The sequence below is a fragment of the Trichosurus vulpecula genome, chromosome 1, assembly GCF_011100635.1.
Source record: "Trichosurus vulpecula isolate mTriVul1 chromosome 1, mTriVul1.pri, whole genome shotgun sequence".
Taxonomy (NCBI): Eukaryota; Metazoa; Chordata; class Mammalia; order Diprotodontia; family Phalangeridae; genus Trichosurus; species Trichosurus vulpecula.
This window is the reverse complement of record NC_050573.1, coordinates 184,246,795-184,273,995: the sequence shown is the minus strand read 5'-3', so window position 1 is coordinate 184,273,995 and position 27,201 is coordinate 184,246,795. Positions and strand designations below refer to the sequence as shown.

Sequence of the window (27,201 nt, the reverse complement as noted above, 5' to 3'; positions counted from 1 at the left end):
TTATCTGAAGGTTTCTCTCTTTTTGGATTTCATCGCTTGAGTTGACTCTGCCTAGACACTTTTACAGATATTAAGGTAGAGAAGAAAGGGGAGAAAGGAAGAAAAGTCAGTATTAAAATCGCCAACCCTGTTGAGTAAAGAAATCAAATCAGTCCTGGTGAGCTTGCAGCGATCATTTTGGTCATTGGTAATGAATGGCTGAAAAGGTATATTTCAGGGAGGGGTATATAGGCGTGTGTTTATAATGGTAGGGGACTCTAGCTAATGAATGTTTAACATGGACCCTGGGAAATGGTAAGAATGCAGAAATAACCCTTTGAGACTGTTTCAAGAGTTTCATTTCAAGCACATGAATCTTTTGGGAGTTCATATAGTTGTCTTGAACTCATAGCATCCTGCCCATGGATTTTGTTCAGTCATCCACGGATGATGCAAAGGATAAGGTGGGCATTCAGGGCAGGGGAAAAGGGCGGAGGTAATACTTTTGAAGCAAGAGTCTATGAAATGCAGCGTCTCCTGCCCACAAAGACTGGGGAAGAGGCAGAGGCATGGGGAAATAGAATTCTAAGGAGAAGTTGTCTTAACTACAGCAAAATTATAGCTTGGAAAAGTTCTGATTTGCTTAATGATTTTCATGATGTGTAAACTGACACGGCCAGTGTTGTCTCTACTCTTATGCTGTGGCTGTAAGTAGGATCTTGGGAATCCTGTTAATAACTGAAGGGCTCTTCTTGATTTTGCGTGGGATTCCCCACCCCACCCCCAGGACTGATACTGTGATTTCCTCTCCCTCCTTCCTTCCCCTCTGCCTCACTGCCCCCTTTCTTTTTCCAGAATCCAGAGCAGCTGTTGGAAGATTGTGCTCATAGGGAGATGATTCCTCATGAAGTCTCTGGATCCCCTTCAGAAATCAAATGCGACTTTCCATTTACCAGACTGAAACCAGAACTAGCCAGACAGTGAAGCAATTACAGTGGAGGGGGGACGGCGAAAAATGAAATCCAACCAAGAACGGAGCAACGAATGCTTGCCTCCCAAAAAGCGTGAGATTCCTGCCACTAGCCGGCCATCGGAGGAGAAGCCAGTGGTCGTGCCAAACGACAACCACAGGGCCGAGAGCTTAACATGGCTCCCCAGCACTCAGAGTGGACAAGGCAACATGGGTGGGAGGCCTGGTCCTGGGGGGACCTCGGCAGCAGAGCTTGGTTTACACAAATCACTGTCCACAGGGATGGATTATTCTCCACCCAGTGCCCCCAGGTCTGTTCCAGCCACTACCACGCTCCCTGCGGTGTACCCTCCCCCACAGTCAGGGACCCCAGTGTCCCCCGTGCAGTACACACACTTGCCGCACACGTTCCAGTTCATTGGGTCCTCCCAGTATGGTGGGCCCTATGCTGGCTTCATCCCCTCCCAGCTGATCTCCCCTCCAGCCAATCCTGCCACCAGTGGAGTGGCCTCTGCTGCTGTGGCCACCACTCCATCACAACGCTCCCACCTGGAGGCCTACTCCACTCTGCTAGCCAACGTGGGCAGCTTGAGCCAGCAGCCAGGGCACAAGGTTGAGCAGCAACAGCATTTGATCAGGACTCCAGGGCTTATCACGGCAGGGTCCCCACCACCCACACAGCAGAATCAGTATGTCCATATTTCCAGCTCTCCCCAAAGTGCTGGGCGTACCATGTCCCCTCCAGCCATCCCAGTCCACCTACATCCCCACCAGACGATGATCCCACACACACTTACCCTGGGGCCTTCCTCCCAGGTGGTGGTGCAATACACAGACTCTGGTGGTCATTTTGTTCCCCGGGAATCCACTAAGAAGGCTGAGAGCAGCAGGCTACAACAGGCCATCCAGGCCAAAGAGATGCTGAATGGTGAGATGGAGAAGAGCCGGAGATACGGTGTCCCCTCCTCTGCAGACCTGGGCCTCATGAAGGCAAGCGGGAAGACAGCCTCTCACCACTATGAAACCAGACACGTCGTGGTCCACTCAAGCCCCGCTGACTACAGCACCCGCGATTCATCAGGGGCGCGGGCCTCCGTGATGGTCTTACCCAATAGCAACACACCCACCACAGACATGGAAGTCCAGCAGGTAACACACCGAGAGGCCTCCCCGTCCACCCTCAATGACAAGAACAGCCTCCACTTAGGGAAGCCCAGCCACCGCTCTTATGCTCTGTCCCCACAGCAGGCTATGGGCCCTGAGGGCGTGAAGGCCGCCGTGGCCACACTGTCGCCACACACCGTCATCCAGACCACCCACAGTGCTTCAGACCCCCTCCCCGTTGGACTTCCAGCCTTCTATGCAGGGACTCAGCCACCCGTCATCGGCTACCTGAGCAGCCAACAACAAGCAATCGGTTACGCCGGCAACCTGCCACAGCATCTGGTGATCCCCGGGACCCAGCCTCTGCTCATCCCCGTGGGTGGCACTGACATGGAGCCATCCGGGGTGGCCCCTGCCATCGTCACTTCATCTCCACAGTTTGCAGCAGTGCCTCATACATTCGTCACGACCACCATTCCCAAGAGCGAGAATTTCAGCGCAGAGTCCCTGGCCACTCAGGCAGCCTACCCAGCCATGGTGCAGGCCCAGATCCACCTCCCCGTGGTCCAGTCCATTGCATCTTCCGCAGCTGTTCCCCCAACACTGCCCCCTTACTTCATGAAAGGGTCGATCATCCAGCTGGCCAATGGAGAGCTGAAGAAGGTCGAGGACTTAAAAACAGAAGACTTCATCCAGAGTGCTGAGATCAGCAATGACCTGAAAATAGACTCCAGCACCGTGGAAAGGATCGAAGACAGCCCTGCCCCAGGCATTGCAGTAATCCAGTTTGCAGTGGGAGAGCATCGAGCACAGGTAATATTCACCCCAGGGCTCCCTCACAAATACTGGCAGTCATACACCCACTTCAGATGGTCCACTCTCTCTCTTTTTTTTTTTCTCACAAGATGGACGGACTTCTCGGCCAAGCTGGGGGGAGATTATCATCTCGTTTGTACTTAGGAATAAGTCCCTATCTTCTCTGAGCCTAAGTAACTGATCTGTTTTCCCTATTTCAAGAGGAAATGAAGCAGTAACTGATATAGTGTGGTGAAGTGAAACTTGTACTGGATTGGGATTTCAGGGTTAAATCCTAGCTCTGACTCTTGTTACCTGTTTGACCTTGAGTAAATTTCTCAGAGGTTTAAGTTCCTTCATCTGTAAAATGATAGAATTGAACTAGAAGACCCCTAAGGGCCCTTCTGCCTCTAATTCCATGATTTCTGGCCAGGCTACGATCATGCGAAGGTCCACAAGTCCCTCTATGACACTGCTACTTCAGAGAACTACCATGAGTGATCTCCTTGGCTGTAGGAACTAGGAATCCCAAGAACAGGATGACAGCTAAAACTAAGACAAGCCTTTCAGCCAAAATGTGTCCTTCCCTTCCTGGTTTCCTTGCATTCCTTCCCTTTCCTACCTATCCCCTAAATCCTTTGAAATCATTTATTTCCAGAGCTCATTTGTAATGAACAGCAGTGCCCTTGTTCAGGTTGCTTTCAGTCAGTTGTTAGGTCGAATGGATTTGATTTGGTCAAGGCTTTGAATTTCCATAATTAGAAATCAAAGAATCTTCTTGGAGTGTTTCCATTGTATACTTTGAAGCCACCAAAATGGTACAGAATCCCATTCAGATCTTAAGGGGAAAGTGATTTAAAAGGAATAGAGTTCGTATGTTGAAAAGTCAGGGCTTATACATTGTGCTGGGTTTGAATTGATATGTCTGTATGTGTTTCTTTGAAGGAAAAAATCAAGACGATTGGGGTGGGGGGGGGATGATCATTTTATAATATGTTTTCCAGAAGTGTTACATGAATGACCCAAAGTGGTGGCCTTATGATTTTAAGGGATATCCCATCTATTGCTAAGAATTCCAGGCCCCGTAACCATCCAAAATCTTGTCTCTGTGTTACAAATCTCTTTCCGCATGATGCCTGTGAGATGTTGTTGTTGAGTTGTGTCTGACTCTTCATGGCCCCATCTTGTGATTTTCTTTGCCATTTCCTTCTCTAGCTCATTTGAGGCAACCAGGGTTAAGCAGTTTGCTCAGGGTCACACAATTAGTAAGTGTCTGAGGCCAAATTTGAACTCATGAAGATGAGTCTTCCTGATTCCAGGCCTATCCACTGTGCCACCTAGCTGCGCCTGCCTATAATGATACTTAGGGAGATCTTGAAAAGTTCAAATCTTTTCAAAAATGTAAAAAAAAACATTTTAATTATCTTTTTCTTTTAAAACAACAATAAGCAAACATTAATTTCTCCAGATTTTAACACCATTCTCCATCTTATTACTTGCCTCCTCTTAAGGGGTCAAAATAAAGTTTTAAAAAGATGACAGTGTAGCACAAGTAACTCTTAATAGGGCACCTCTTGGTTCACTGCCTGAGCTAGACCTGTAGAGTTAACACACAACTCTCTTTTAAATGAAGATTGAATTGGGTTTTTCCTGGCATTGTTAATTTAATTTTTTTTTAAATTTTTGAGTTCCAAGAACTGTAGTTCCATCTCTGGGGAACTCCTAGGGTAGAAACTCTCTCCAATTCATATTAGCAACTTGTTCGTGACTTACCATCTTAGAGAGTTGCCTGGGGGCACCCAGAAGTTAACTCACTTGCCTAGGGTCACTCAGCTAGTCTACGTCAGAGGCAGGACATGGTCCCAGGTCTTCCTGCCCCCATGGCCAACTCTCTATCACTATGGGTTTACCAGTAGTGACTTTGCAAAGGAAATCCTTCTTAAAATATGTGCCTTGACAGAATTCCTTTAAGAAACAGAAGAAAGGGGAAGCAGAGTTAGTTACTTGGTATTTACACTCTAAATCCCCAATGGCATCAGTAACATGTAAACTATGTAACCTTCACATTCCTTTTCAGGCTTCATGATCCACTAGGCAGCTCTTAGTGAAGAAATATCTGTTTATATTTTCCCTATCCAGCACTCTTCAAAATGAGAACATAAGAGACAGAGAAATCAGCTTCCACATGTAGTCACGTTCTTGCTCTCATTTCTTTCATTGTAGCCAGACCACTAGTCACTCTGCAGAGGTGAAAATTAGCAGGTAGATTTGTGTGGAATCTTGTTCACAGATCTGTCAGCACGGCCCCCTGTGTTGTCTCAGTGCATGCTGGGAAAATCTTCTACATAGAAGGGATGAACATGATGTGCACTGCTAAAAGGGGTGTCTTGGATTCCATGCGGTAAGAACAGAATTGCAAGGCATCAACTCCACAAACGATTTGTCACCTTCCTGAGAGCCGTATCAGAATCAGGCTTACATCATCACAGCTAAAATACTTCACCAGCTGTGTTTCTCACAAGAGATGGCTCCAAAGTCCGCAGAGAAAGTCACATCGAAGTATGACTAATCTGTGGGCTTAATTTAGCTTTTATGCTGTGGGAGTCCCTGTCCAGCTCTGTGGTGTCCCTCAGTATGGATTTTCTTCCCCACGCCTGAGGAATCCATTTCATCGCAGTGGGTAAAAAATTGACAGTGCTTCCAACCACAGGACATTATTTAGGTCAATTATCAGAATTGCAATGTTTTATTGTGTTTTGCTTTTTGTGGGAATAAGGGGAAGGAGTGGTCAGAGGTGAATAGAATTATGATCTTATACCTAAATCCTCAAAAAAAGGAAAAGTTCCAAAATATTTATCTTCAAAATTCCTACCTTTATTATTCTGTGTATCTTTATTTTTTCATTCTTATGTGCATAATGATTGTTGGGCTGCTGTCCAATACATCTTTCCTATGTTCTTTAGCTCTTTGATTACAAAAGCAGGGTTTGGCACTGACTTATAAGTTGACAGATGTGGGCTCTACTCTCAGCTCTGAGAATTACTAGCATTGTGACATTGGACAAATCAATACATTTCTCTAAGCTTTATCCTTCCTTATTTTATATTTTCATTTCAGTCCAACAGATGGATTGATCTGTTGCAATATCTCCAGTGGGAGATAGACAGTTTAAATAAGAGATTTTATCCTCATGGGACTTAGAGCCTCAGAGTGCGATATGACACATACAGAAATAATTTTAACATAAAATGACATCTTATAAGTACATAAATAAGAGGAGTACATAGGCATAGAGCCTGGGGGAAGAGGTCATTAACAACATGTGTCATCCAAGAAGGTTTGAAACATTGCTGATCAGGCACCCCAGGATCAAATCCTTAGCAGAAGGGCCAGACCCAGGCCCTTCAAGCTCTGGCTTTCTGTGCTTCTCTTCCTGTCATAAAAGCCCTTTGTAGTTTTTAACAACTTTGACCATCACCACAAATTACCTTGGGGGAAAAATGGGCAACTACTATTGTCCTGCCTTCATGTTAGATTAGGGTATCAAGGTGATGTAATGGATAGAGTGCTGAGCCTTGAGTCAGGAAGACTCATCTTCCTGAGTTCACATCTGGCCTAAGTCATTTACTATCCATGTGACCCTGGGTAAGTCATTTAGCCCTGTTTGTCTCAGTTTCCTCATCTATAAAATTACCTAGAGGAGGAAATGGCAAACCATTCCAGTATCTTTGCCACAAAAACACCAAATAGAGCCACGAAGAGTCAGGCAAGACTGAAATGACTGAACAACATGTTAGTTTAACCCATGCAGGGGAAACCAAACCCATCCTGTATAAAAGTGTGGGCTTATTTTATTTTTAAGGAGTCAAGTTTTTAATTATTGCTGTGGAGAGATGCTGTAAAATGTTGTCTCCAGATGAAGATCCAGCACTGCAGTATAGCAAACCCCAACCCCCCCCAAAAAAAACCTTCACACATTCACTACAGTCTCTGATGTTTCACCATTCCCGGCACAGTATTCCTCCATCCACACAATTCCTTCTCCCTTTGCAAGCCTTTGTTGTTTCTCACTGTTCATTATTCTTCAGAACAGGAGAAACAAAAGAAAGTTTTAGTCATTGTCCACTGCCAGACATTGTAGGCATTCACTCAGCCTTTTTGTAATCACTGGGCATTCACTAATCATTCTGGTCACAGGGTCAGGGCACACTCTTCCTAGAATGACAGGCAATCAGTGGCATGAGCTACCCACCACTCAGAGCTAGGAGGCCTTTTGTGGTGGGTGAGTGATCCAGTGTGCTGCTTCCCTTGTGAATCATTGCCTACTGTGATACCCCTAATGCACAGATCTGTGTTGTATAGCAGCCTCCATCCCTTGGGCTAGAGGATCACCAGTTGAAACAGCTGCAGCCTGGAAGAGAAGGGGTAAGCATCACAAAGTGGCTTCTTCCACATTGGGTAAGGTTGACCCAGAGGTTGGGGAAATGTGCTGGGAAAAATGAGGTTCAGAAGAATCATTATGGTGTCTGTGTCCTTCAGTCTAAGCCTCTTGAAGGAAAGGTAGTTTTGTACCAAAATACTGACAGAGAAGGCTTAATTTATCTTAAAAGCACAGTAGATTTTTAACTTTCTTATATTCAAGTAGTTTATAATGATAAGTGACCAAGCAGCTTTAGGATACACATGTATACACGTTAAAGGAAAGGAAACTGAAATTTCCTTTGAATTTCCTATGAAATTTCCTATGAAAATCATAAAGAGAAGAAACCCCAATGGGTAGGGGCTTTTAGAGCCTAGATTTCCGTTCTCACTCTGCCATGTCAAATAACCCCATGGAAAAATAACAAAAGTACAGAATACTTTTCAGTGGCTTCATGACACTGTGTGGATGCTGTACCAAAAAGTAACATTTGAATGAAGAAAGCAGAATTTAAAAAAAAACACCTTTCCTATCTCCATGCATTTAACTTTTGGGACAATATGCTGTGGGATCATAGATTTAGAGCTGGAAAAGACCTCTTTGGAAATGCCAAGTCCAGCCTCCTTTTACAGATGAAGAACCTGAGACCCAGAGAGGTTAAAGGACTTGCTCATGATAAGTGTCTGAGGCAAGATTTTAACCCAGGTTTTTTGTGACTCTAGGTCCATTGCTCTATACAATACAATATACTGCCTCTCTGCATTAATTTTTTAACAGAATCATGGAACTTAAACTTGAAAGGGACATCAGCAGCTGTTCTAGTATAACCTATGCATGCCCCCAAAGAATCTTCACAGTAAAAGACTGTGAGCAGTAAAACACCCGATCAGAACTAATCTTTAGGCCAGGGATGTAGGTGTCTCACCCTGAACAAATGAAAAGACCCAAGCAGAAACTGGCCAAGTGTATTCCTGCTTCTTCCAGGAAGATCTGGCCACCCACAGAAGGGCCTGTGACTGGCTACTTCTCCTTTGCTCCCATACAAAGACCAGGGGATTCTTTGTCTTGACTACTAATTAGCCTCCTTTCACTATCATTCACACACACACACACACACACACACACACACACACACACACACACACGCAAGTGCAGTATTTCTGAAGAATATTAAAAAAAAAACTTTGCTCAGTAGAATTGTATTCAATAATTATAAAATGCTTTGGGGAAGCAGATTCTTCTCAATGATCCTTTTGTAAATACTATATGTATCACAACGCCTGTCTGTTGCTTCCTAGATCCTCAGTAAATAACTGTTTCCTTTACCTGATGCTGCTTAATATATCCCAGGCTCTTGTCCTCTCTTTTCTGTGTGTGTGTGTGTGTGTGTGTGTGTGTGTGTGTGTTGGGGAGTGTGGGGGCACTGCTCTTGGTATCCTAAAGCACCACATGTCTACCAATGGCTTTTATTCTACTCCACTATTTTTTTTTTCAATTTGACTGCTGTGGACTATGAGTCATCAGTGGCAGCTTTATGCATTTCATGGATTAGCTGGCACCTAAAAATAACTGGAGACTTAATGCAAACAGCATATAAGCCCACACAGTCTTTTAGCCGCCAACATGCCTCTGTTTGCCAACCTTGAAATATACCAACCAGGCTTCAGATCAAGGAATGTGGAGTGTTCACCTACTGTGTGAGGCAGCAGTGCACTTAGCGCTGGTGAGGGGTGTTGCTTAACCTCTGGTGATAGTTGTGTCTGTCCTTGTCAGCATCCTCATGCGGACAGTAAGGAGAAGAGTTATAATCACAAGTGTTTTTCTGTCTGTGGGATCGCAGATCTAGCGATGGAAGGAACCTCAGAGGTCATCTGGTCTAAACTCATCATTGTACAGATGAAGAAACAGATCCAAAGTTTAAGTAATTTATCCAAGGTCAGAGATAGTGTCAGAAAGAGGATTTGAATCAAAGTCCTCTGACTCCAAGGCCAGTGTTTTTATATTGTTTTGCTCTTCTACTGAAGCTGGTCCTCATGTTAAATATCTATAACAATTTAGTGGAGTAGAGAAGTGAGCATGATTTTTCTTTTAATGTGCATGTTTCTTGACTGAATTTTTACCGCTGCTTTCTTTAGGTGTCAGGCCTTTGTGGAAACTCTGTAGACCCCCAGGCCCACTGGAATGCATGTTTTGGTCCAGTGAAAAACTGTTATGTCACAACCCCTTTTCATCTACACCTCCTCATTTGTCACATGAAGCGTGTCAGGGAAGCCAGCACTTAAGGTCCTGATGTGCATGCCGTGTCACCATCAAAGCTCTGTGCGAGTAGAGCGGCTGTAGTGTGTATGCCTCATCCTGGTGGACTTTTCATTTAAAGTTTGTGTTTACAGCATGGTTTGTTAGCATTATGTGGGTGCCCACCAGGGCATGGGTTTGCCGAACAACCTGAAAGACTTCCAGCAAACACTGAGTCAGACTTAGAATTAGCATGATTAAGTTACTTAAATAGAAACACTCACAGATATTCTCATACTCCACAGAAAAGTTTTGACTGTTTTTATTAATGATTTCTAAATACTGAAATAAATAGATATCTCTCATCCCCTTCACCATTGACACAGGATTTTCTGGTTTTATTGGTTTCAAAAGGATGCTTAAGACTTAAAAGAGAAGTGGGCTCTTCTCTACAGGTATAAACAAGATGAAATAGTATCAATGGAACCCAGATGAGCAGGTTTCAATTTCACAGCCTCCCCAAGGCAAAATCAAAACCTGAAAGGAGGATGCCTGCCCTGTGGCCCGGCCTTAGAGAGGCTTCTTTGCTCCCTTGCTCTAGGCAGGATTTTTCTCTTTTGAAGAGCACTGAGCACAAAACAGATGCCCTTCCCATTTGTGAAAACATGGCCCTCTTGGTAGGGAAAAGGGAGACATATTTTAACAACAGACGTTTTGTTTTCTCCGCATCTTGTTTCTGGTGATGTGTACATATGTGTGTATGTACACATAGATTAATCTAAGGCTGAAATATACAATCAAACAAAATATAAATATATGTGTGTATATGTAGAGCTGTTTGGATGCAGTAGATATTGACTAGTTTTTTTTTTCTATGCGGTTCTGTACTCCCCAGGGCCTGGCCCTTTTCCTCTCCCTCCTCCAAAACACACACACAGACACACACATACACACACACACACAGACACACACACACACACACACACACAGAGAGAGTGGGTGCTTAATACCTCCTGGTTGACTTGATTGATTGTGCACACACTGAATTTAGGAAATTGCATAGAAGGTGACTTACCAGCCAGCCAGGTAGATGATATATAATTAGGTCTTCTTTAGATATCATCAGGTAAGAGTTTCCTTCCCACTCTGGTGTTTTTCTCATGCATGAAAGCATGAACTGGTGATGCAGCTAGGCGTTTTGGTAGGTTGGGGAAAGAAGATTGCTTTATTACAAAAAACACCAGCAACAGGGAGAGGAAGTTTGGCAGAGGGAAAGTCACCTGGGATTATAGAATTAGAACACAAGGAGACCTGAGATATAATCTAGTGCAACTCCATTTATTTTTCACATTGAGGGAATTGAGGGAACAGCCCAATGATGTTAAGTGACTTCCCCAAAGTTGCCTAGGCAGTAAATGATAGAGCTGTTATTTGAATCTAACTAAATCTTCTAACTCCCATTCCAGGGAGTCTGTTCAAATCATAGCTCTGCCATTTAATACATGTGTGGCATTGAAAAAGTCACCTAATCTACCTGAACCTCAGTCTCCTCATCTGTAAAATGAGGAGATAGGATTAGATGATCTTTAGGATCATTTTCAGCTGAGTTTCTAGCTTCAGGTTTCATTAGGCTAAGAAATAATAGACTTAGAGGAGAGAGTGAGTAGTTATGAGGACGATCAGGGTGATATAGATTTGATAAAAAGGATGGTTTGGGAATAGATGCATTTGGATCTTGATGTAAAAACTACCAAAAAAGGATTTTTCACTTTGCCTTTACTGTTGCAAGACCGAGAGAGAGAGAAAAAGAGCGAGAAAGAGAGAGACAGAGAGAGAGAGAGAATGAGAGAATGAGACAATTCTCTAGAGAGAATGTATGTGTGTTAGAGATGGGAGAGGAAAGAGTAGGAAATTAGGCCAAGGGTTGAAAAATGAAGCCAACTTAATCTTTGTGTTACCTTGCTTCTCTTTTATTCATCAGGTTTTAGTCAAGTGAAATATTAGAGACTTAAAATGTGCAGTAGCTTAAGTAAAAAGAAGGAACATAGCAGCCACTGATATAAATAGGAAGTAACTAAAATTTAATCAATAAAATCATAGCTCATTATCTCACAGATGTTACTAACTGGAAGAGAGAAGTGGAGCAGTAGACTTATGGCCAAGAAATGTGGTCTTTCTTGGGTGAACTTCTTGCCCACAAGGGACTTTAACATCCTCTACTTTCAAAACTCTTCATTGAGATGATGTAGATATAGCAGGAAGGAACTGTAGATTCTGTTGATTTAGAATGAATCAAGGTAAGTTAAATAGAGCCAGTAGTAGTGGGCCAAGAAGGTTGATGGGCTACTTAAACAGAAATGTACCCTATGCTTCTGACCTATCATTTGAACATCTCCCTCTAGTGGCAAATAGATATAATTGTGATCTTCCTGTATTTTCAGACTAAGCACCAAATGAATGAATGAATCAGTGAGTGAAAAAAAATTAATAAATATTTATATTTTTAAGCGCTAGAGATGAAGACAAACAGTGAGCGAGCCCTTGCTTTTAAGGAGTTCACACTTTAATTGGAGGAGACAATGCATACAAGAAAGTTCAGCTTCCGTTTGGAGAGGAAAGCCCTAGAAGCCCTAAGGGTTCAGTTGCAGGGCAGATGGCAAGGCCCAGGAGTCCTAATGTTATGTCGGTAGGTTACATGACATCATGGGATAAGGAAGGAAAGGTTCTGCAGAGGGAAGGCATGGAGGTAGGACCTACAGTAAGGCTTGGAGGACCTTAAGAAGAAATGGCAAGATAGAAGCTAAGCTATTCTGGTCCCCCCTCTCACCAAAGAGTAGGATCAGAGATTTTCGATCTGGAAGGGACCTTACAGATCAGCTAGTCCAAATGATTCATTTTACAGATGAGGAAACAAAGATCCAGAGAGGTCAAAGTGTCTTGCTCAGCGTCACCCAGACAATAAGAGGAAAAACCAGTATTCAAACCCAGGTTTTATGATTGACTCCATATCCAACTCCTTTTCCATTATACGAGCTGTTTTGACTTGATAGACAAATCAGAACCAGGCAAATTGGGCTTTACTTGTATAAAGATTTTTGTAATGCTACATATTTATGTCATCATTTTCTAAACCTTTCCCAAAACACATACTATTCTCATGCCTGCATTTCTTATTTTATGTCCCCTCCCCATTCTTGTTGTCCTTTCCCCTCCCTTCTTACTACAGAAGTCCTACTCCATCCTTCAAGGTCTAGCCGAAGCCCTTGTTCCATGAACTTTCCAGTACTGATTGACCCATACTGCCGTAGCATTTGTTGTTGACATTCATTTGGGCATATAATCCTATAATACCTTTTGTCTGTAATAATGCCTGTTATCTGTAGTAAATGTTTGTTGGGGTGTATTGTATCATGTATGTATGACTGTCCCCCAGGGCAAGGACTATGTCTTCTACATCTCTTCTGTTTTCCCGAAGTGATTTGCCTATAGTACGCACTCAATAAGTATTTGTTGAATTGATTTGAAAACACAAAACCTAGTATCACAATCAACAACTTGTCATTAGGTAGTTATTAAGCTATGGCGCGGGGGGGGGGAGTGCCATGGTGAAGACTTTAGCAGCTAAAAATAATAATGTACATGCTTCCTATCTTCAAAAGTAATGGCATCATTACATAATCTCTGTTCAATAGAAAATGGCTATTATAACTAACAGTAGTTTTTGAAGTTTAGAATTCCTAGAGAACAGGATGTAGCATTCATGTCCTTTTGGAAATTGCTTTCGGTGAGATATACTTTCTTATGTTAAATCCACATTCAGGATGTTTAAAAAATCTGATGGTGAGCTCAATTTTGAAATACAAATTTATTATTTATGAATGTTTTAAAATGTTCGAAATGTACAAGAAGATTTTAATTGACATGGAAGGGGGAAACATTTTAGGTAAAATTCACATGGGAAAAAAAAACCAGAGACTTTAAATAGTTATCATGATATTTCAGGCCCTTTTACTGCTAGAGGAGGGGGTAGAGGGAAAGGTGATGACATTCAGAATGAGTAATGCAGTTCAACTTGCTATACTAATCAAACTATCTTCCTAAAAAGGAAGTAGGTATAAATTGCAGAATAGGAGATTCCTACTTGATATAAGGAAAAACAGACCTGTTCAAAACGAGAATGGGATCCCTGTCTTCAGGGAAAGCCTAAATGATTGCATGTCCAAGTTCATAGGGTCATAGATAGAGGGCTGGAAGAGGCTACAGAAGGCTACTAGTGCAACCCTCTCATTTTTCAAATGAAGAAATGTAGGGCGAGTGACTTTGCCGAAAGTCACACAGCTAGGAAGTAGCAGAAAGGGGATTCAAACATAGGTTGTCTCACTTCACATCTAACACCTGTGTCCATTACAGTCCATTATACTGTCTCTGTGGTTTTTCTAGAGGGAATTTCTGTTGAGCTACAGGTTGTTCTGTCTCATATCTCTCATCTCCTTATCAGCTAAACTCCCTGAGAAAGCCGTTTATAATCCATGCCTTTCCCCTCACTCAAATCTGAACCACTTACAATCAGGCTCCAACCCCTAATTTGACTGAAACTATTGTCTTGAAAGCTGCCAGCAATTTCTTACTTGCCAAACCAAGTGAGTGGCCTTTTCCTAAGCCTCATCTACTTCGTCCTCTCCACAGCCTTTGACCCTCTTGGCCACCCTCCTCTCACATATACTCTCTCCTCCTACGTTTTCATGGTTCTCTTTTCCTCTAATGATCTCACTTAGTGAGAGCTCCCACGAGATCATGTATCATCTCTATGCAGATGATCCCACCTTAGATATCTAACCCTAACCTTTCTCCTTAGCAACATGTTGCCAGTACCAACTCTTTTTTGGACATTTTGAACTGGATATCCTGCAGGCATCCCAAACTCTACATGTCTAAAGCAGAGCCCATTATCTTTTCCCCAAAATGCTCTCATCTTCTGAATTTCTCCATTACTGTTGAGTGGACCGCCATCCTCCTGGTCACCAAGGCTCTTAACCTCAGTGCCACCATCAACTCATCTCTCATGCCCACTCCACATATTTACTGTGTTACTGTGTCTTGTTATTTCTACCTTCATGGCATCTCTTCTAACTGTCTACTTCTCCACACTCACAAAGCCACCACCCTAGTGTAGGTTTTCATTACCTCCCACCTGGACTATAATAGTAGCTTTCTGGCTGGTCTCCCTGCTAATCTTTTTGGCATTTAGAGCCCTTAACAACCTCACCCCTTCCTAGCTTTTCTGTTTTCTCATACTTTGTTCCCCTCCACCTATTCAATGATCCAGGCATACCTGCCTACCTGCTTGCTGTTCCTTGCACATAATACTCCTATCTCTTGACTCCAGGTCTTTGAACTATCTGCATGCCTGGACTTCCCATACTTTTCCTATTTATATAATTGTTTCCCTTACTACCTTCTTTCCATTACAAGTTCGGAAACTTATTAGATAAAGTGCTGGGCAGAGTGAGGAATGTCTAAGTTCCAATCCAGCCTCCGACACTTATTAGCCCTGTAACCTTGGGCAAGTCACTTAACCTCAGTTTCCTCAACTGCAAAGTGGGGATAATAATAGCCCCTACATCCCAGGGTTGTTGTGGGGATCAAATGAGATAGTCATAAAGTGCTTAGCACAGAGCTTGGCACATAGTAGGTGCCTAATAAATGCTTGTGTCCTTCCTATATTTTAAGATTCAGCTGCACTCTCACCTTCTGCTGGATGCCATTCTTGACCCCTCCTGCTTCCTCCATTTACCCACTAAAGCCTTCCACCAAGATTGTATATATCTTGTCTGTACATAGCTGTTTGCATGTTGTCTCCTCCTTGTGGGCAGAGCCACATTTTTGCTTTGGTTGTATCCCCAGTGCCTGGCATGGAGTAAGAGCCTGATAAATGCTTATTGGCTGACTGCATATATGAATGTTTGACCTTGGCGAAGGTAAAATCTAACCTTAAGCTTCTATAACAGTAGAGTCAGAGTACCCAATTTTCCAGGGCCATAGGAATACCTTCAGAATGAGATGTCCAGAATTTTGAATGAGAAATAAAAGACAGTCCTTTGAAGTGGAAAAAAAGGTTTTCTCTCATCCACTATCGAAACATAAATAAGACATTAATATCAACAGATTTAATGTATTTCAACCGTGGTCTTTATCACCCTTCTTCCCCTTTCCTCTCTCCTCCACGCTCCTTCTTAAAAGTAGGCTTTTTTGAGCTCTGAAAAGTCATCAAAACTTCTCCCCTTACCACTCTCTATTTGAGTTTTGTTATGGGAAGGAACAAAAAGCTACAAGTCTTCTGACTTGTAATACTACCTCAGAAATAATTTGGGAAGTAATTGATGAAAGTGCTTCATCTATATTCCACCTCTTAGGGGCAGCTAGGTGGCGCAGTGAGTAGAGCACTGGCCCTGGAGTCAGGAGGACCTGAGTTCAAATCCGGCCTCAAGACACTTGACACATGTACTAGCTGTGTGACCTTGGGCAAGTCACTTAACCCCAATTTCCCTGCCAAAAAAAAAAACAAAAAAAAATTATATTCCACCTGTTAGAATGACAGACAACATATTCTGATATGAAAGCTTCAGAGAAACTCCATCCTAATGAGACTTATAGAAACCTGACAAGGAAAATAATTTATAAACCAGATTTGCCACACTGATTTACAAATACATATTTCGTATTTATACAGACCAGAAATGCAGATTGTAACAAAGTGCATGTGCTTCTTGTTAGTGTCTTTAGATGGCTACATTGGTCTTTTTTTTTCTTTCATGTATAACATTACTTTGAAGAGATTAAATATTCCAGAGAAATCAGCGGCTTCCAGGCCACTGATGCACACAACCACTTGTCCTCCTACAGATGTTTTAATCCAATCATTTATTATTCAGACACCTCCTAGTACAAAACAGAGAGAACAGGGCCTCAGTGCACTGGGCCAATAAACTAAAAGCAACAGATAAAGATGAACCCCACGCCCCCCACCCCATCCCCACCAAAAAATGGTTGCGTTGAGATAGATAATTTGCACAAGAAATAAGGATGTCCAGCCCATTATCTTCTTTTGTCTCCTCCAGGCACATCACTACACTGTCCTACTTTGCAAAGGGAAAAATCTCTTCCCCTTCCCTGAATGAAAAATACAGAGTAGTGAGGACAAGGAAAATTTGTGAGGGGATATAGTTTTTCCCAATGGGCCGTTCAACCAAAAGAGGACTTCTTGTTGTTTATTTATGACAACCTGATCTACAATCTAGAAAGCCTACAGAAAGGGTATGTGTTGAAAGAACAGCTGGAAATAAGTAAGACTCCAAAGAAATAAAAGGCAGGTGCTAAGGCAGATGACTAAGAGGAAATGGCCATCTCTAGAACATGGAAAAATACCTGAACAGAAAATATAGTTGTGGGAAAGGGATGAGTGAGACTATCACAAGACATGGCTAGGATTAAAGTGAAAGATTTTTATTATAAAGTAAAAAGGTGGTAAGTAGAAAAGCATGCCCTCATTATCCTAGTTTCACTTCTTTAATATATCAATGTAGAGAGACCACACCCTCTTCTTGGCTCCATACTTTTAACTGGGTCCAAATTCATTTGCATGGCAAAGAGGATGTTGGGAGGGAAGCTGACTTAACTGTCCCAGCATCCGTACATATAAAAAACAGGTGGCCAAGGTGTATGTGTAGCTGAGGTAAGTCAGACCTCTAACACTGTGGAACTGGGAATGTTGTCTGATGATGTTCTCGAATATGTATTACATTGTCTCTTCTGGTATCTCCTAGACACTCTAAGCTCTGAGGTGCTCTCTGCATCCATCTCCCAAGGCGTGGTATTAGAAAGCCTTTCTCTGACAAGTACAGGCTAGCCACTCTCTTAGTAGATGAGGCTATGGTTCCCAACACCTAACCAAAGAAAGCTAACAAAAGCCAGCAAAAACAAAACAAAAACCAAAATGCCTCAGACTAAGATTATTCTTTAAACACCCTATTTCTGATATTGTTACCAAGTGTCTAGTCTCAGATAATTATGTGACTTAGGGTTTAGGAAGTTCCTTATAACTTCATCACAACCGTTATCACTCCCCTGCACTGAGTCTCAGAAGCCCTTTTTCTGGAACTCCACTTCAAACAAAACCAAAAACCAAGAGTTCAGTAGAAGCTGGGGTGCCTGTGTAAGCCCCAATAACAAAAGCCTCTTTGATTAGCATGCGAGTGAAGTTAGGGCCAGGTGAAGAAGCTACAGTCATCAACCTCCATACCTTCAGTCCACATTCCTGCCTCTACTAAGCATTGCTGTCAGCAGCAATGTTTTGTTTGCCTGTTCCCAGCACCTAAGTTCTGTCTCTCTATGAGCAATCAAATGAAGAGAAATGTTGTGTTGTAGTTCTACATTATAAATGGGTTGATCTGACAGAGTAAATTAATGTTTCATTTGCCTAGACACCACCATAGTCTCTATTTAGAATGGTCCCTTCTTTCCCCTCGGCTACTCCAAATCCTATACCTGCTTCAAGGTCCACCCACTTCAGGAAGCCTTCTTTGACAATACATTAACTATAATACTCCACCTAGGCCCGAAATATAGTCAGTCTTCTAGAGGTGGTAAGGCATAGTGAGCGGGGCTTGGAATTAGGAAGATCTGAGTTCATCTCCTGTCTCTGACACTCTCTAGCTTTGTGACCCTGGGCAAGTCATTTTTAACCTTTATGTGCCTTAAGCAGTTCCCTAGCACTTAACTAAATCAAAGATGATGTGTGATCTGCCTTGGTTATGGGAGCTGCCATACTTGGAACTCCTCACTCTGAAGGAATCACAGCTCGTCCATGTACTCACAGATTATTTTCTAATCGTTTCATGTTATTAGCCGTGTATCTTTAACTAATATATGCTTTCCTTAACAACTGAAACCACCTCTTATATTATTTTCACAAATCCCCATAGTGCCTAGCACAGGGCTAAGAACATAGTATGAACCCATTAAATACTTGCTAATGGATTCATTTCAAAATGTAATAATGGTAATGGCCAGTGAGTCACCATTAGAGGTGTTGAGTAGCCTTTTAGAATGCACAATTTTGTTACTGTTTTCTGCTATAACTGGATCTGGTAAGTACGTAATTATACAGTATTCATTTCTGATTTTTTTGGGTGGCTAGCAAACTGAAGTTATACCTCATGTTCATGACTGAAAACCAAACCTTTTCATAGTATTTTTTCCTTTTTTTCTCCTTTTCCTTCTTTTTCTTCTTTTCCTCCCCCTCTCTTCTGTCTTCTCTGTCTTCTGTTTCCACAGGTCAGCGTTGAAGTCTTGGTAGAATATCCTTTTTTTGTATTTGGACAAGGCTGGTCATCATGCTGCCCTGAGAGAACCAGCCAGCTCTTTGATTTACCATGTTCCAAACTCTCAGTCGGGGATGTCTGCATCTCGCTCACCCTCAAAAACCTGAAGAATGGCTCTGTTAAAAAGGGCCAGGCCATGGACTCAGCCAGCATCTTGCTGAAGCACTCAAAGAATGACAGTCTAGTAGGAAGTAGACACAGGTATGCTGAGCAGGAAAATGGGATTAATCAGGGAACTTCACAGATGCTAGCAGAGAACGGTGAACTAAAGTTTCCAGACAAAATAGGATTGCCTGCAGCACCCTTGCTCACCAAAACAGAACCCAGCAAGCCCGTGGCCACGAGGAAGAGGAGGTGGTCTGCACCGGAGACACGGAAACTAGAGAAATCAGATGAGGAGCCGCCTTTGACTCTTCCCAAGCCTTCTTTTATTCCTCAGGAGGTTAAGATTTGCATTGAAGGTCGATCTAATGTAGGCAAGTAAAGGCGCTTTGGGGGAAAGGAAATTAGGCTATCCCTTGTCCTTTTTATCCAGATTACTGTACTGTAGGCTAAATAACCCAGTATTTACATGTTATCATCTTATTTTAGGTTTATGTTATAACCTTGTTGTTATAGTTGCAGCTGGTATTATGCAGGAGACTGGTGCATATTTTTTTTTCCACAAGCGTTTGTCAGTGATTAGGTTGGTTGGGAGCTGAGGCAGGGGCTGTCTAGGCTCCATGCATACATTTAATGGAAACCAACATGGCGTCCTGGCTCCTGCCTTTTTTCTGACAGTGCAGAAACACCTGGTGTCCAGCTGACTTCTGCTGATTCTTTCTCATGAGGCCACAGAAAGGGAATTGGAATGGAAGAATCAGAGTGAGTGTGTGAGAGTGCGTGCCTGTGTGTGTGTGTGTGTGTGTGTGTGTATGTGTGTGCACACGCGTGCGCGCATGTGTATGGATGCAGATGTAAGTGGTTCTCTCTTTCTCTCTGCCTCTCTCTGTCTCTCTCACTCACAGCATGAGATTACAGCTCCATCGCAATTGTCATTATGAGGTCCTCACACACAAAATCAACATTAGGAACCCAGCTTTAAGGCATCTTCAAGAGGCATCAGGCAGGAAGCAAATAGTTTAAAATCACATTTCTCTTCAACTTATTTTACAATGAAAATGACTTTTAATCCAATAAATATATATCTATATATAAACATGTATTTTCCCCCATGGGGCCTGACTGCACTGATATTTTTCATAAAGTAACTGCCACATGCGGATTCCATTTCTGCTTTGCTAATGACATTGCAAGGGTGTAACTTCATGAAAAAAAAATCTAGTCCCCCTCTTGCATTGCTTTGTTGAGATTGGGTTGGGGAGTTAGGTTTTCTCCTAGGGGAAATGGAGAAAGGGGTGGTAGTACTCCCTTTAGGGCTGCCAGCTAAGGCCCGCTCTCAGTTTCTGTGCAGTGTTAGAAAAGCAGACTGGGTTTTTCCATGGACATTTGCTTCTAAGAGGTAGATATGTCCTGCCCCTTCACAGAGTGCAAACTGAATCTGTTTGCACTTCAGTTGGCAAATCTTTTGTCTTTTTGACTCTAGTACTGTTTATAGTTCATGATTATGGACAACCTGGTGCCACTCTTTCAGATTTCAGTGTGACACATAAAATGGTATGTGGAAAATGAACAGAATGTCTTTAAGCACCTAAAATGCTATTCACACTTTATTCCCGAGCATCTTGGTCTATCACTCAAATAGTACTGTATCTCACTTTTCATCTGTTTGGGAAGAAAAACAAACACACAGAGAAGTTATTTTCCCATCCCTCCCTGCCCCCAACACTGTCAACTCTAGTACAGTTAGGGAGAGTTTTTCATGAGCAAGATGTTGAAAGTTTTTATATGGTTTAAAGGGATGAATGTGAACCATGAACCAGTATGTGACAGTAACGTCCACCATGGGCAACTTGAAAGGAGGCACTTTTAAACTCTGATGCTTGAGAAAGAATAAAATGTGGAGCTGACAGAAAATCAGAGAAAATGAGAGAAAAGGGATAGAGGAAAAATACTCATTTTTGTCCAGTGTTTTTTTTTTAAAGGATGGACTTTAAAGAATCTTGCAATTTGCACATCTTGAGTTTATCATTTATGTAGTGTTCCTTCAGTTTTTAATCCAATAATGTTACGGGGAAGGGAGGGGGCTGAAAGAGCATAAATAAATGTAGCAATTTCTTTCTAACCTGCCTAAGCTCTAGGCTGTTTTATAAAGGTTATGTTCCTTTCAGAGTTCATTTTGATCTTTATATCACATCTATCACAAAGAACCAGGACTTAGCAGGACAACTCTGAAAATCTTCAGATTCATTGAAAGTTTTCCATAATAGACATTTCTATATGTGATCAAGTTTTTTTAAAGAAAACTTATTTTATTATTATTATTGTTATTATTATTATTATTATTTTAGTAATGACTTCTTTTCCATTTGAAATCAAATCTAGATTTCAAAGTTTGGTACAAAACAGGAAAAGGTATCAGAGTTTTCAGTCTTTCATTCCCAGAAATCTGAAACATTTTGGGTTTTGAGTTTGTATTTTTATGGTGGTTTTAAGAAATTGTACCAATGGTGGGGGTGGGGGGGAACCAAATTTACAGTTTCTATATTCGAGTCGTAATAACCAAATGGAACAAATTCTCATCAGATGTTTCCTCTGCCATTTAACACAGTACTTCCAATTTTCAGAACATTCAAATATCAACCCAACCTTTGACTCTCTTGTTTGTTACTTGAAGTTTAGCTCACACCAGAACTAATTCTTTTTGTACCATTTTCTGAGGTGTACCAAAAACATCAGAGTAAGTTTAAAATAGCTTGAAACTTTTCTTGAATTTTATTAACCTCTCAGCATGTTAGCAAATAGCAGTGATACTGCTTATTTAGTGCTGTATTTTTTAAATGTTTCTGCTCGGAGAACTTGCTTAATCTTCCATATACTCTGCTCAGGGCACTTGCCATTCAATGGATTTCATTTTTCTTCTTTTTTTCTTTCTTTTTAACCTTTGATATAGTAAGAGAAATATGGGGCCACAGTCCAGACTTAGCTTTCATCAGCACCACCATAGATGCTGATTCACACGTACTCAGAAAGACACACACCTTTTGACGAACCAAGAAGCAAGAACTTTCAAACTTACTGGACATATGGAACGATTTCAACACTAAAATGGGAAAACATACACCGTTTGGAGCAATAGGAATATAATCGTAATTTATGTGTTTTCTATTTCAGGTATAGGAATTACAGAATAATTGGTTCTTTCTCGATGTTATCCCGTTTGATTCTCTTGCTTTATTTTTATTTTATTTTTAGCATGTGCAATACTTCATGTGCCAATATAGATTCACCAATGTGCTGGTAGCTATCTTTCATACTCTTTTGACTTTTGTCACCATTTGGTTATTCTTCCTCTCTTTCCCCAGAACCTTCTGTAGAGATGGGGCAGATTCAAAAAAATTACTTCCTTCCTGCTCTTGTCACTGAGCACTGCATGCACAACGCAGGGGCAGAAGGAGGCCCTTCGCCTTTTAGAGAAGCGTCCTATTTGTCTTCACGTTTCAAAAATAACAACCAACAAAACAAAAATGCCCACCAGACCCAGGAGAAGGAAGAAAAAAAGACTTAGCTCTAGTTCCCCCAGTGACAACAAAAGTGGTGGTATAGATGAAAAGGGTAAATGGAGGGAATAGACATTCATGTCACGGGCTCGTCAGAAATTTTACCAGGAATCAATCCATTTTCCAAATGGTCTTTTACATGAGTGAAAGGATACATGGTATCCTTGCCTGTTCACTTATGCCTGTAGTTATATCTCTGGGTGAGTGCAGGTCCCAGTGTGTCTTGGCTGTTGTCCAGACACAAGCATTTCTGCCCCTTTCAGGCCTATGCTGTCAGCTACTGGCAGTGGAATCCAAGCCAGACAGTGGCGACTTACTCCGTAGCAGCAGCAAGGGCGTCTATTGCAGAAGATTCACTAGTATTGGGGGAGGAGGGAGGGCGGGTGTTCCTTTCAACTGGCAGAAACTGGTTGGCCTTAGCTCATTGGCTTCCAGGACTGTTGCTCCCATTGCAATGAACTGACAAGTTTTGGTTGTTTTTTGTTTTTTGTTTTCTGTAGTGAAAATAACAATTACAGGCATAGAAATATTTAGGTATCATTCAGCTTAAGAGAATCAGTCATGTACCTCTCTGTACAATGCCCACTTTGCAATATTTACCAAGTTGGGTTTTTGTTTCGTTTCATTTTGTTTTGTTTTAGCTGATAGCAGGCCTTTTCGTTTACAATGGAACACAATCACCACAAAATTAGTCAGGGCAAACATAATAATAATAATAATAATATTAATAATAATAATAACAAAAACCTCTCTTTTTAGGGATTTCTAAATATATAAATGACTGTTCCTTAGAGTGTTTAACTTAGGAATTGTTTCAGTTTGTCTGGGCCACATCGGGGTGGGGGGGATATGGAGTTCGATGCCACTTACCTCAAGTCCTTCTTAGTGGAAATCCAAATTTCATTTTCATTTTCATTCGTATGATGACTTTCTATTGATTTTTTTTCTCCCTATCCCTACCATCTCACCTCAAGTCATCTGAATTTGGGCTGGGACAATTTTTTCTATTGATCCCAGTTGTAACTGAATTGTGAACCTATCGTGTCAACTTTTTGTGTATGTGCGTGTACAGGAAGTGGCATCACTACTCTGTCTCCCCTATCAAGGAACGTTGCGGAACCTTTCACACCTCTTAACTCAGGGATGGGGCTGGCGTGTGTGTGGTGCACTGATGTGTCCGGAAGCAGCACTTTGTCTGCTCTGGGGTAGGGTTGTTCGATTTCAAGGAGAGTTTGGATTTCCTGCATCATGTGGACTACTTCCTAGAGACTGCATAGGTTGCAATACAATGCTGCATGTTCAGAATGAACTGTAGCTCTTAGAGATCACAAAATCTACTCTGTGCACAAAGTTTGATCTTTACAGAAATCTGTTGCCAAAACTTTGGTTTTTTTCTTTTGTCTGTTTGTTTTTGTTTTTCAAAGGAAACAATTGACAATACCCTGTTAACACTTATGACTACTACTAAAGAAAATCAATTCCTTTTGGTGAAGAGCAAATCTGAAAAGCTTTCTAAGACACTAATGCCATGTTATTTCAGAGATGGGCGAACCAGAGTTCTTAGGCTAGAAGGCCCTATTCACAAGATCTGGCAGTTGTCACAGCTCCTGTGGAGGGAATGGCAACAGGACAAACAATGGCCTAGGCTCTACTAAAACCCTTCATGCTTCCTTTCTTGTGTCACCTACAATGGCACCCAAGAAGAATAGGGCTTGCGTAATCTGCAGTCCTGCCCAATGCTTTGGTGGTGATGTGAAAAACAAAGGAAATGAATTATACTTTTGTAAGTGGAGTGGGGGCTGTTAATTCCTTTTTTGTGTTTAATCCCAAATTTCTGAAATGTAAAATTTAAGAACACTTCAAGTAATAGAGATATATAGAGAAATGATTTTTTTTCTTTTTTATAAAAAAAAGCACATATGATATAATATTGTGTTCAGCTGGTTTCCTCTATTTTCCAAGGACAGTGTTGTGTTTCTGTTGATAGGGAAATTCCAAACAACTTGCACACCTCTACTCCAGAGCTAAAATTTCTTTTACATAGACGACCTCGCTTCAGATGTGTTACCTTACTGATAGAATCTTTCCTTGTAGCACTATACCTTGTGGAAATATTTTTTTTAATGTAAACCTAATTTGAAAAGCTTAAGAAAAACTTTTCTGAAGCACTCACATTGAGGAGTACAGGTAATTTTTTTTTTAAATTGCACAAAAGAAAAATGAATGTTGAAACGATTCATTCAGTGTTTGAAAGACATGGATCTGTTGAAACAGTGAGTTTCATACCTTGTTTGTTAAAAGAAAAAAGCAGAGAAAGGTTAAAAGTTACATGTTGGTTATTTTTTTCCTTTTTTGTAAATAGAAATTTGTCGTGTCTAGCTGATGGGATTTGTATGGTTATGGCCAGGAGGAGTTACTATTTAAAAGGCTCTTAAACTACAACTATGCTTAATGTTATGTTTATGTCACATGAGTCCCTCATTTGAGGGAGGGGGAACTCTTTTCTGAGCTGAGAGACCACTGTCCACCTGTACCGGTACTGAAAGTACTCAGAGCTTCTCCCTCCACTCCTCCCACCCTTCCCAGTTTTGACTTGTAAGCCATTGCAACTCCTTTTTTTTCCTGAGATGATGTTTGATATTTTCAGCACTTCCTGTTCCAACAAATCCAAAGAATATAATATTGAACAAGAAGTGTTTGTAACAAAGGATCCTAGCTACCAAGAAATAAAGGACTCATTAGAAAAAAAAAAGTTGGCCTTTTGTCTCACCCTCCCCTCATACCTCATTTAAATGGGGGCCGTGGTAAAGACATGTATTTTAATTTGAAAGCCACAATTGACTTGCAACAGGTTACTTTAATTTGATTTTTTTTTAAATTCTTGTGATTCAGAGGCCAAAATAAATGGAATGTGGAGCAATTTCTGAGAAAAGAGCCCTTTTGTTCTGGTCCAAAGATCAGGTTGGACAACAGGAAACCTGAACAGCTGTAGAGTGAATGGGGGTGGTTTTGGGGGTCATTGAAACCTACCCACAGTTCTTAAAATTCAGAATCTTTCCCCCTCCCTTATGTCTGGTATCTAACTGTCTGGCCGCATTTTGGGGAGGGGAGAAGAAGATGGGGCTCCTTTTGTGATATCCCCAAATCTTACAGAAATATGGCTCAACTGTATTAACATTTAAGTGCATTTGACCAATAGGTAGTATCTATACAATAACAGTCTTTAAGGATTTCAGTAACTTTTCTTGTTATCTAAAAGGACTCAAGTCTTCCACTGAGCATAAATTGAAGACTTCATCCAAGTTTTCTTGCTTTTTTCTTTGTTTGTTCATTTTCTTTCTGGGTGGTCAGAGAGTCTGTCTCCTTTCCCTTGGCTAATCTGCAGGCCTGTATTGGAAGCATTGTTTACAGTCATACTCACTGCAGCAGATACTGTCCTTCACAGTACCATGGGAGAAAACAACCGTGAAGTGTCAGCTGGCTTTAATCAGCAGTTACCCCAAGAGTCTAGGTTCATGCCCTCCCCTTCTCCCACCCCCCACTCTGAAGCTTAGATGACCTACCTGCCCTTAAGTTATTCTATGGTCAAGGAGTGGAGTATTCCTCATAGACAGTCAATGGATGTTGAAAACTCGATATTTATATACTTTAGATCATAGACTTGCTTGGTTCTTAAGCATATGTTATTTCCATGAACACTGACTTTCTGCAGTGTTAAAATAGGGATTCCCCCTTACCCCCACTCCCTACCCACTAATTATGAACTCAAATTACAGTGTCAACTAAAAGGAAGTTTTATTTTCTTTTTCTTAGCCCTGTCAGTATTTTCCGTGGCCTTAGGCACAAAGAGAGAATCTTCGTTTCTAGCCAGGGTCATCCATCCTGAGCCCAGAACCACCTCTGAGATTTGTCCTGTTGGATGTTTTCATGTTGGGTCATCGTCCCATCACACTTCCAATCTTCTGCCTCCCACGGGCCAAGTGAAAAGAGACACTGGAGATTTGTGTTGGGGGCACTGTTGGGCTGACGTGGCCAGTACCAAGGAGAACTAGGGAGGGAATCATGTTTTGCACCTTATTGAAAAGAAAAAAATTTTAAGTGCATACATAGTTAAGAGCTTTTATTGTGACAGGAGAACTTTTTTCCATATGCGTGCATACTCTCTGTAATTCCAGTGTAAAATATTGTACTTGCACTAGCTTTTTTAAAACAAATATTAAAAAAATGGAAGAATTCATATTCTATTTTCTAATCGTGGTGTGTCTATTTGTAGGATACACTCGAGTCTGTTTATTGAATTTTATGGTCCCTTTCTTTGATGGTGCTTGCAGGTTTTCTAGATAGAAATTATTTCATTATTATAATAAAACAATGTTTGATTCAAAATTTGAACAAAATTGTTTTAAAGAAATTGTCTGTATACCAGTACAAGTTTATTGTTTCAGTATACTCGTACTAATAAAATAACAGTGCCAATTGCAAGCTTGTGTCTGCCTCTCTGTTAGGTTCCCAGAGAAAACCCAGCAATCCCTGCTTTGTTTTTACCCTTTCTTGTTCCCCTTGACCATAGTCCTCCACAGTGCAGGTTTCTCAAGACTGGACAAGTGAGAAGAGAGCTGTTCCCCTTCCCCTGCCTCACATCTACCTCACTTCGTTTTT

The 27,201-nt window shown here is 41.6% G+C and overlaps 1 protein-coding gene across 5 annotated transcripts in view; it reads left to right on the top strand.

Moving 5' to 3' along the window:
* Positions 1 to 27,024, top strand: part of ATXN1 (ataxin 1) — a 528,710-nt gene extending 501,686 nt beyond the window's left edge. For all 5 annotated transcript variants that reach the window (XM_036759715.1, XM_036759701.1, XM_036759708.1 and 2 more), the window contains 2 exons: positions 835 to 2,866; positions 18,837 to 27,024. In XM_036759715.1, coding sequence (XP_036615610.1) covers positions 995 to 2,866; positions 18,837 to 19,367 — 2,403 coding nt within the window. In that variant the 5' untranslated portion in view covers positions 835 to 994 and the 3' untranslated portion in view covers positions 19,368 to 27,024. The remainder of the gene's footprint in view (positions 1 to 834; positions 2,867 to 18,836) is intronic.
* Positions 27,025 to 27,201: the final 177 nt, after the last annotated feature.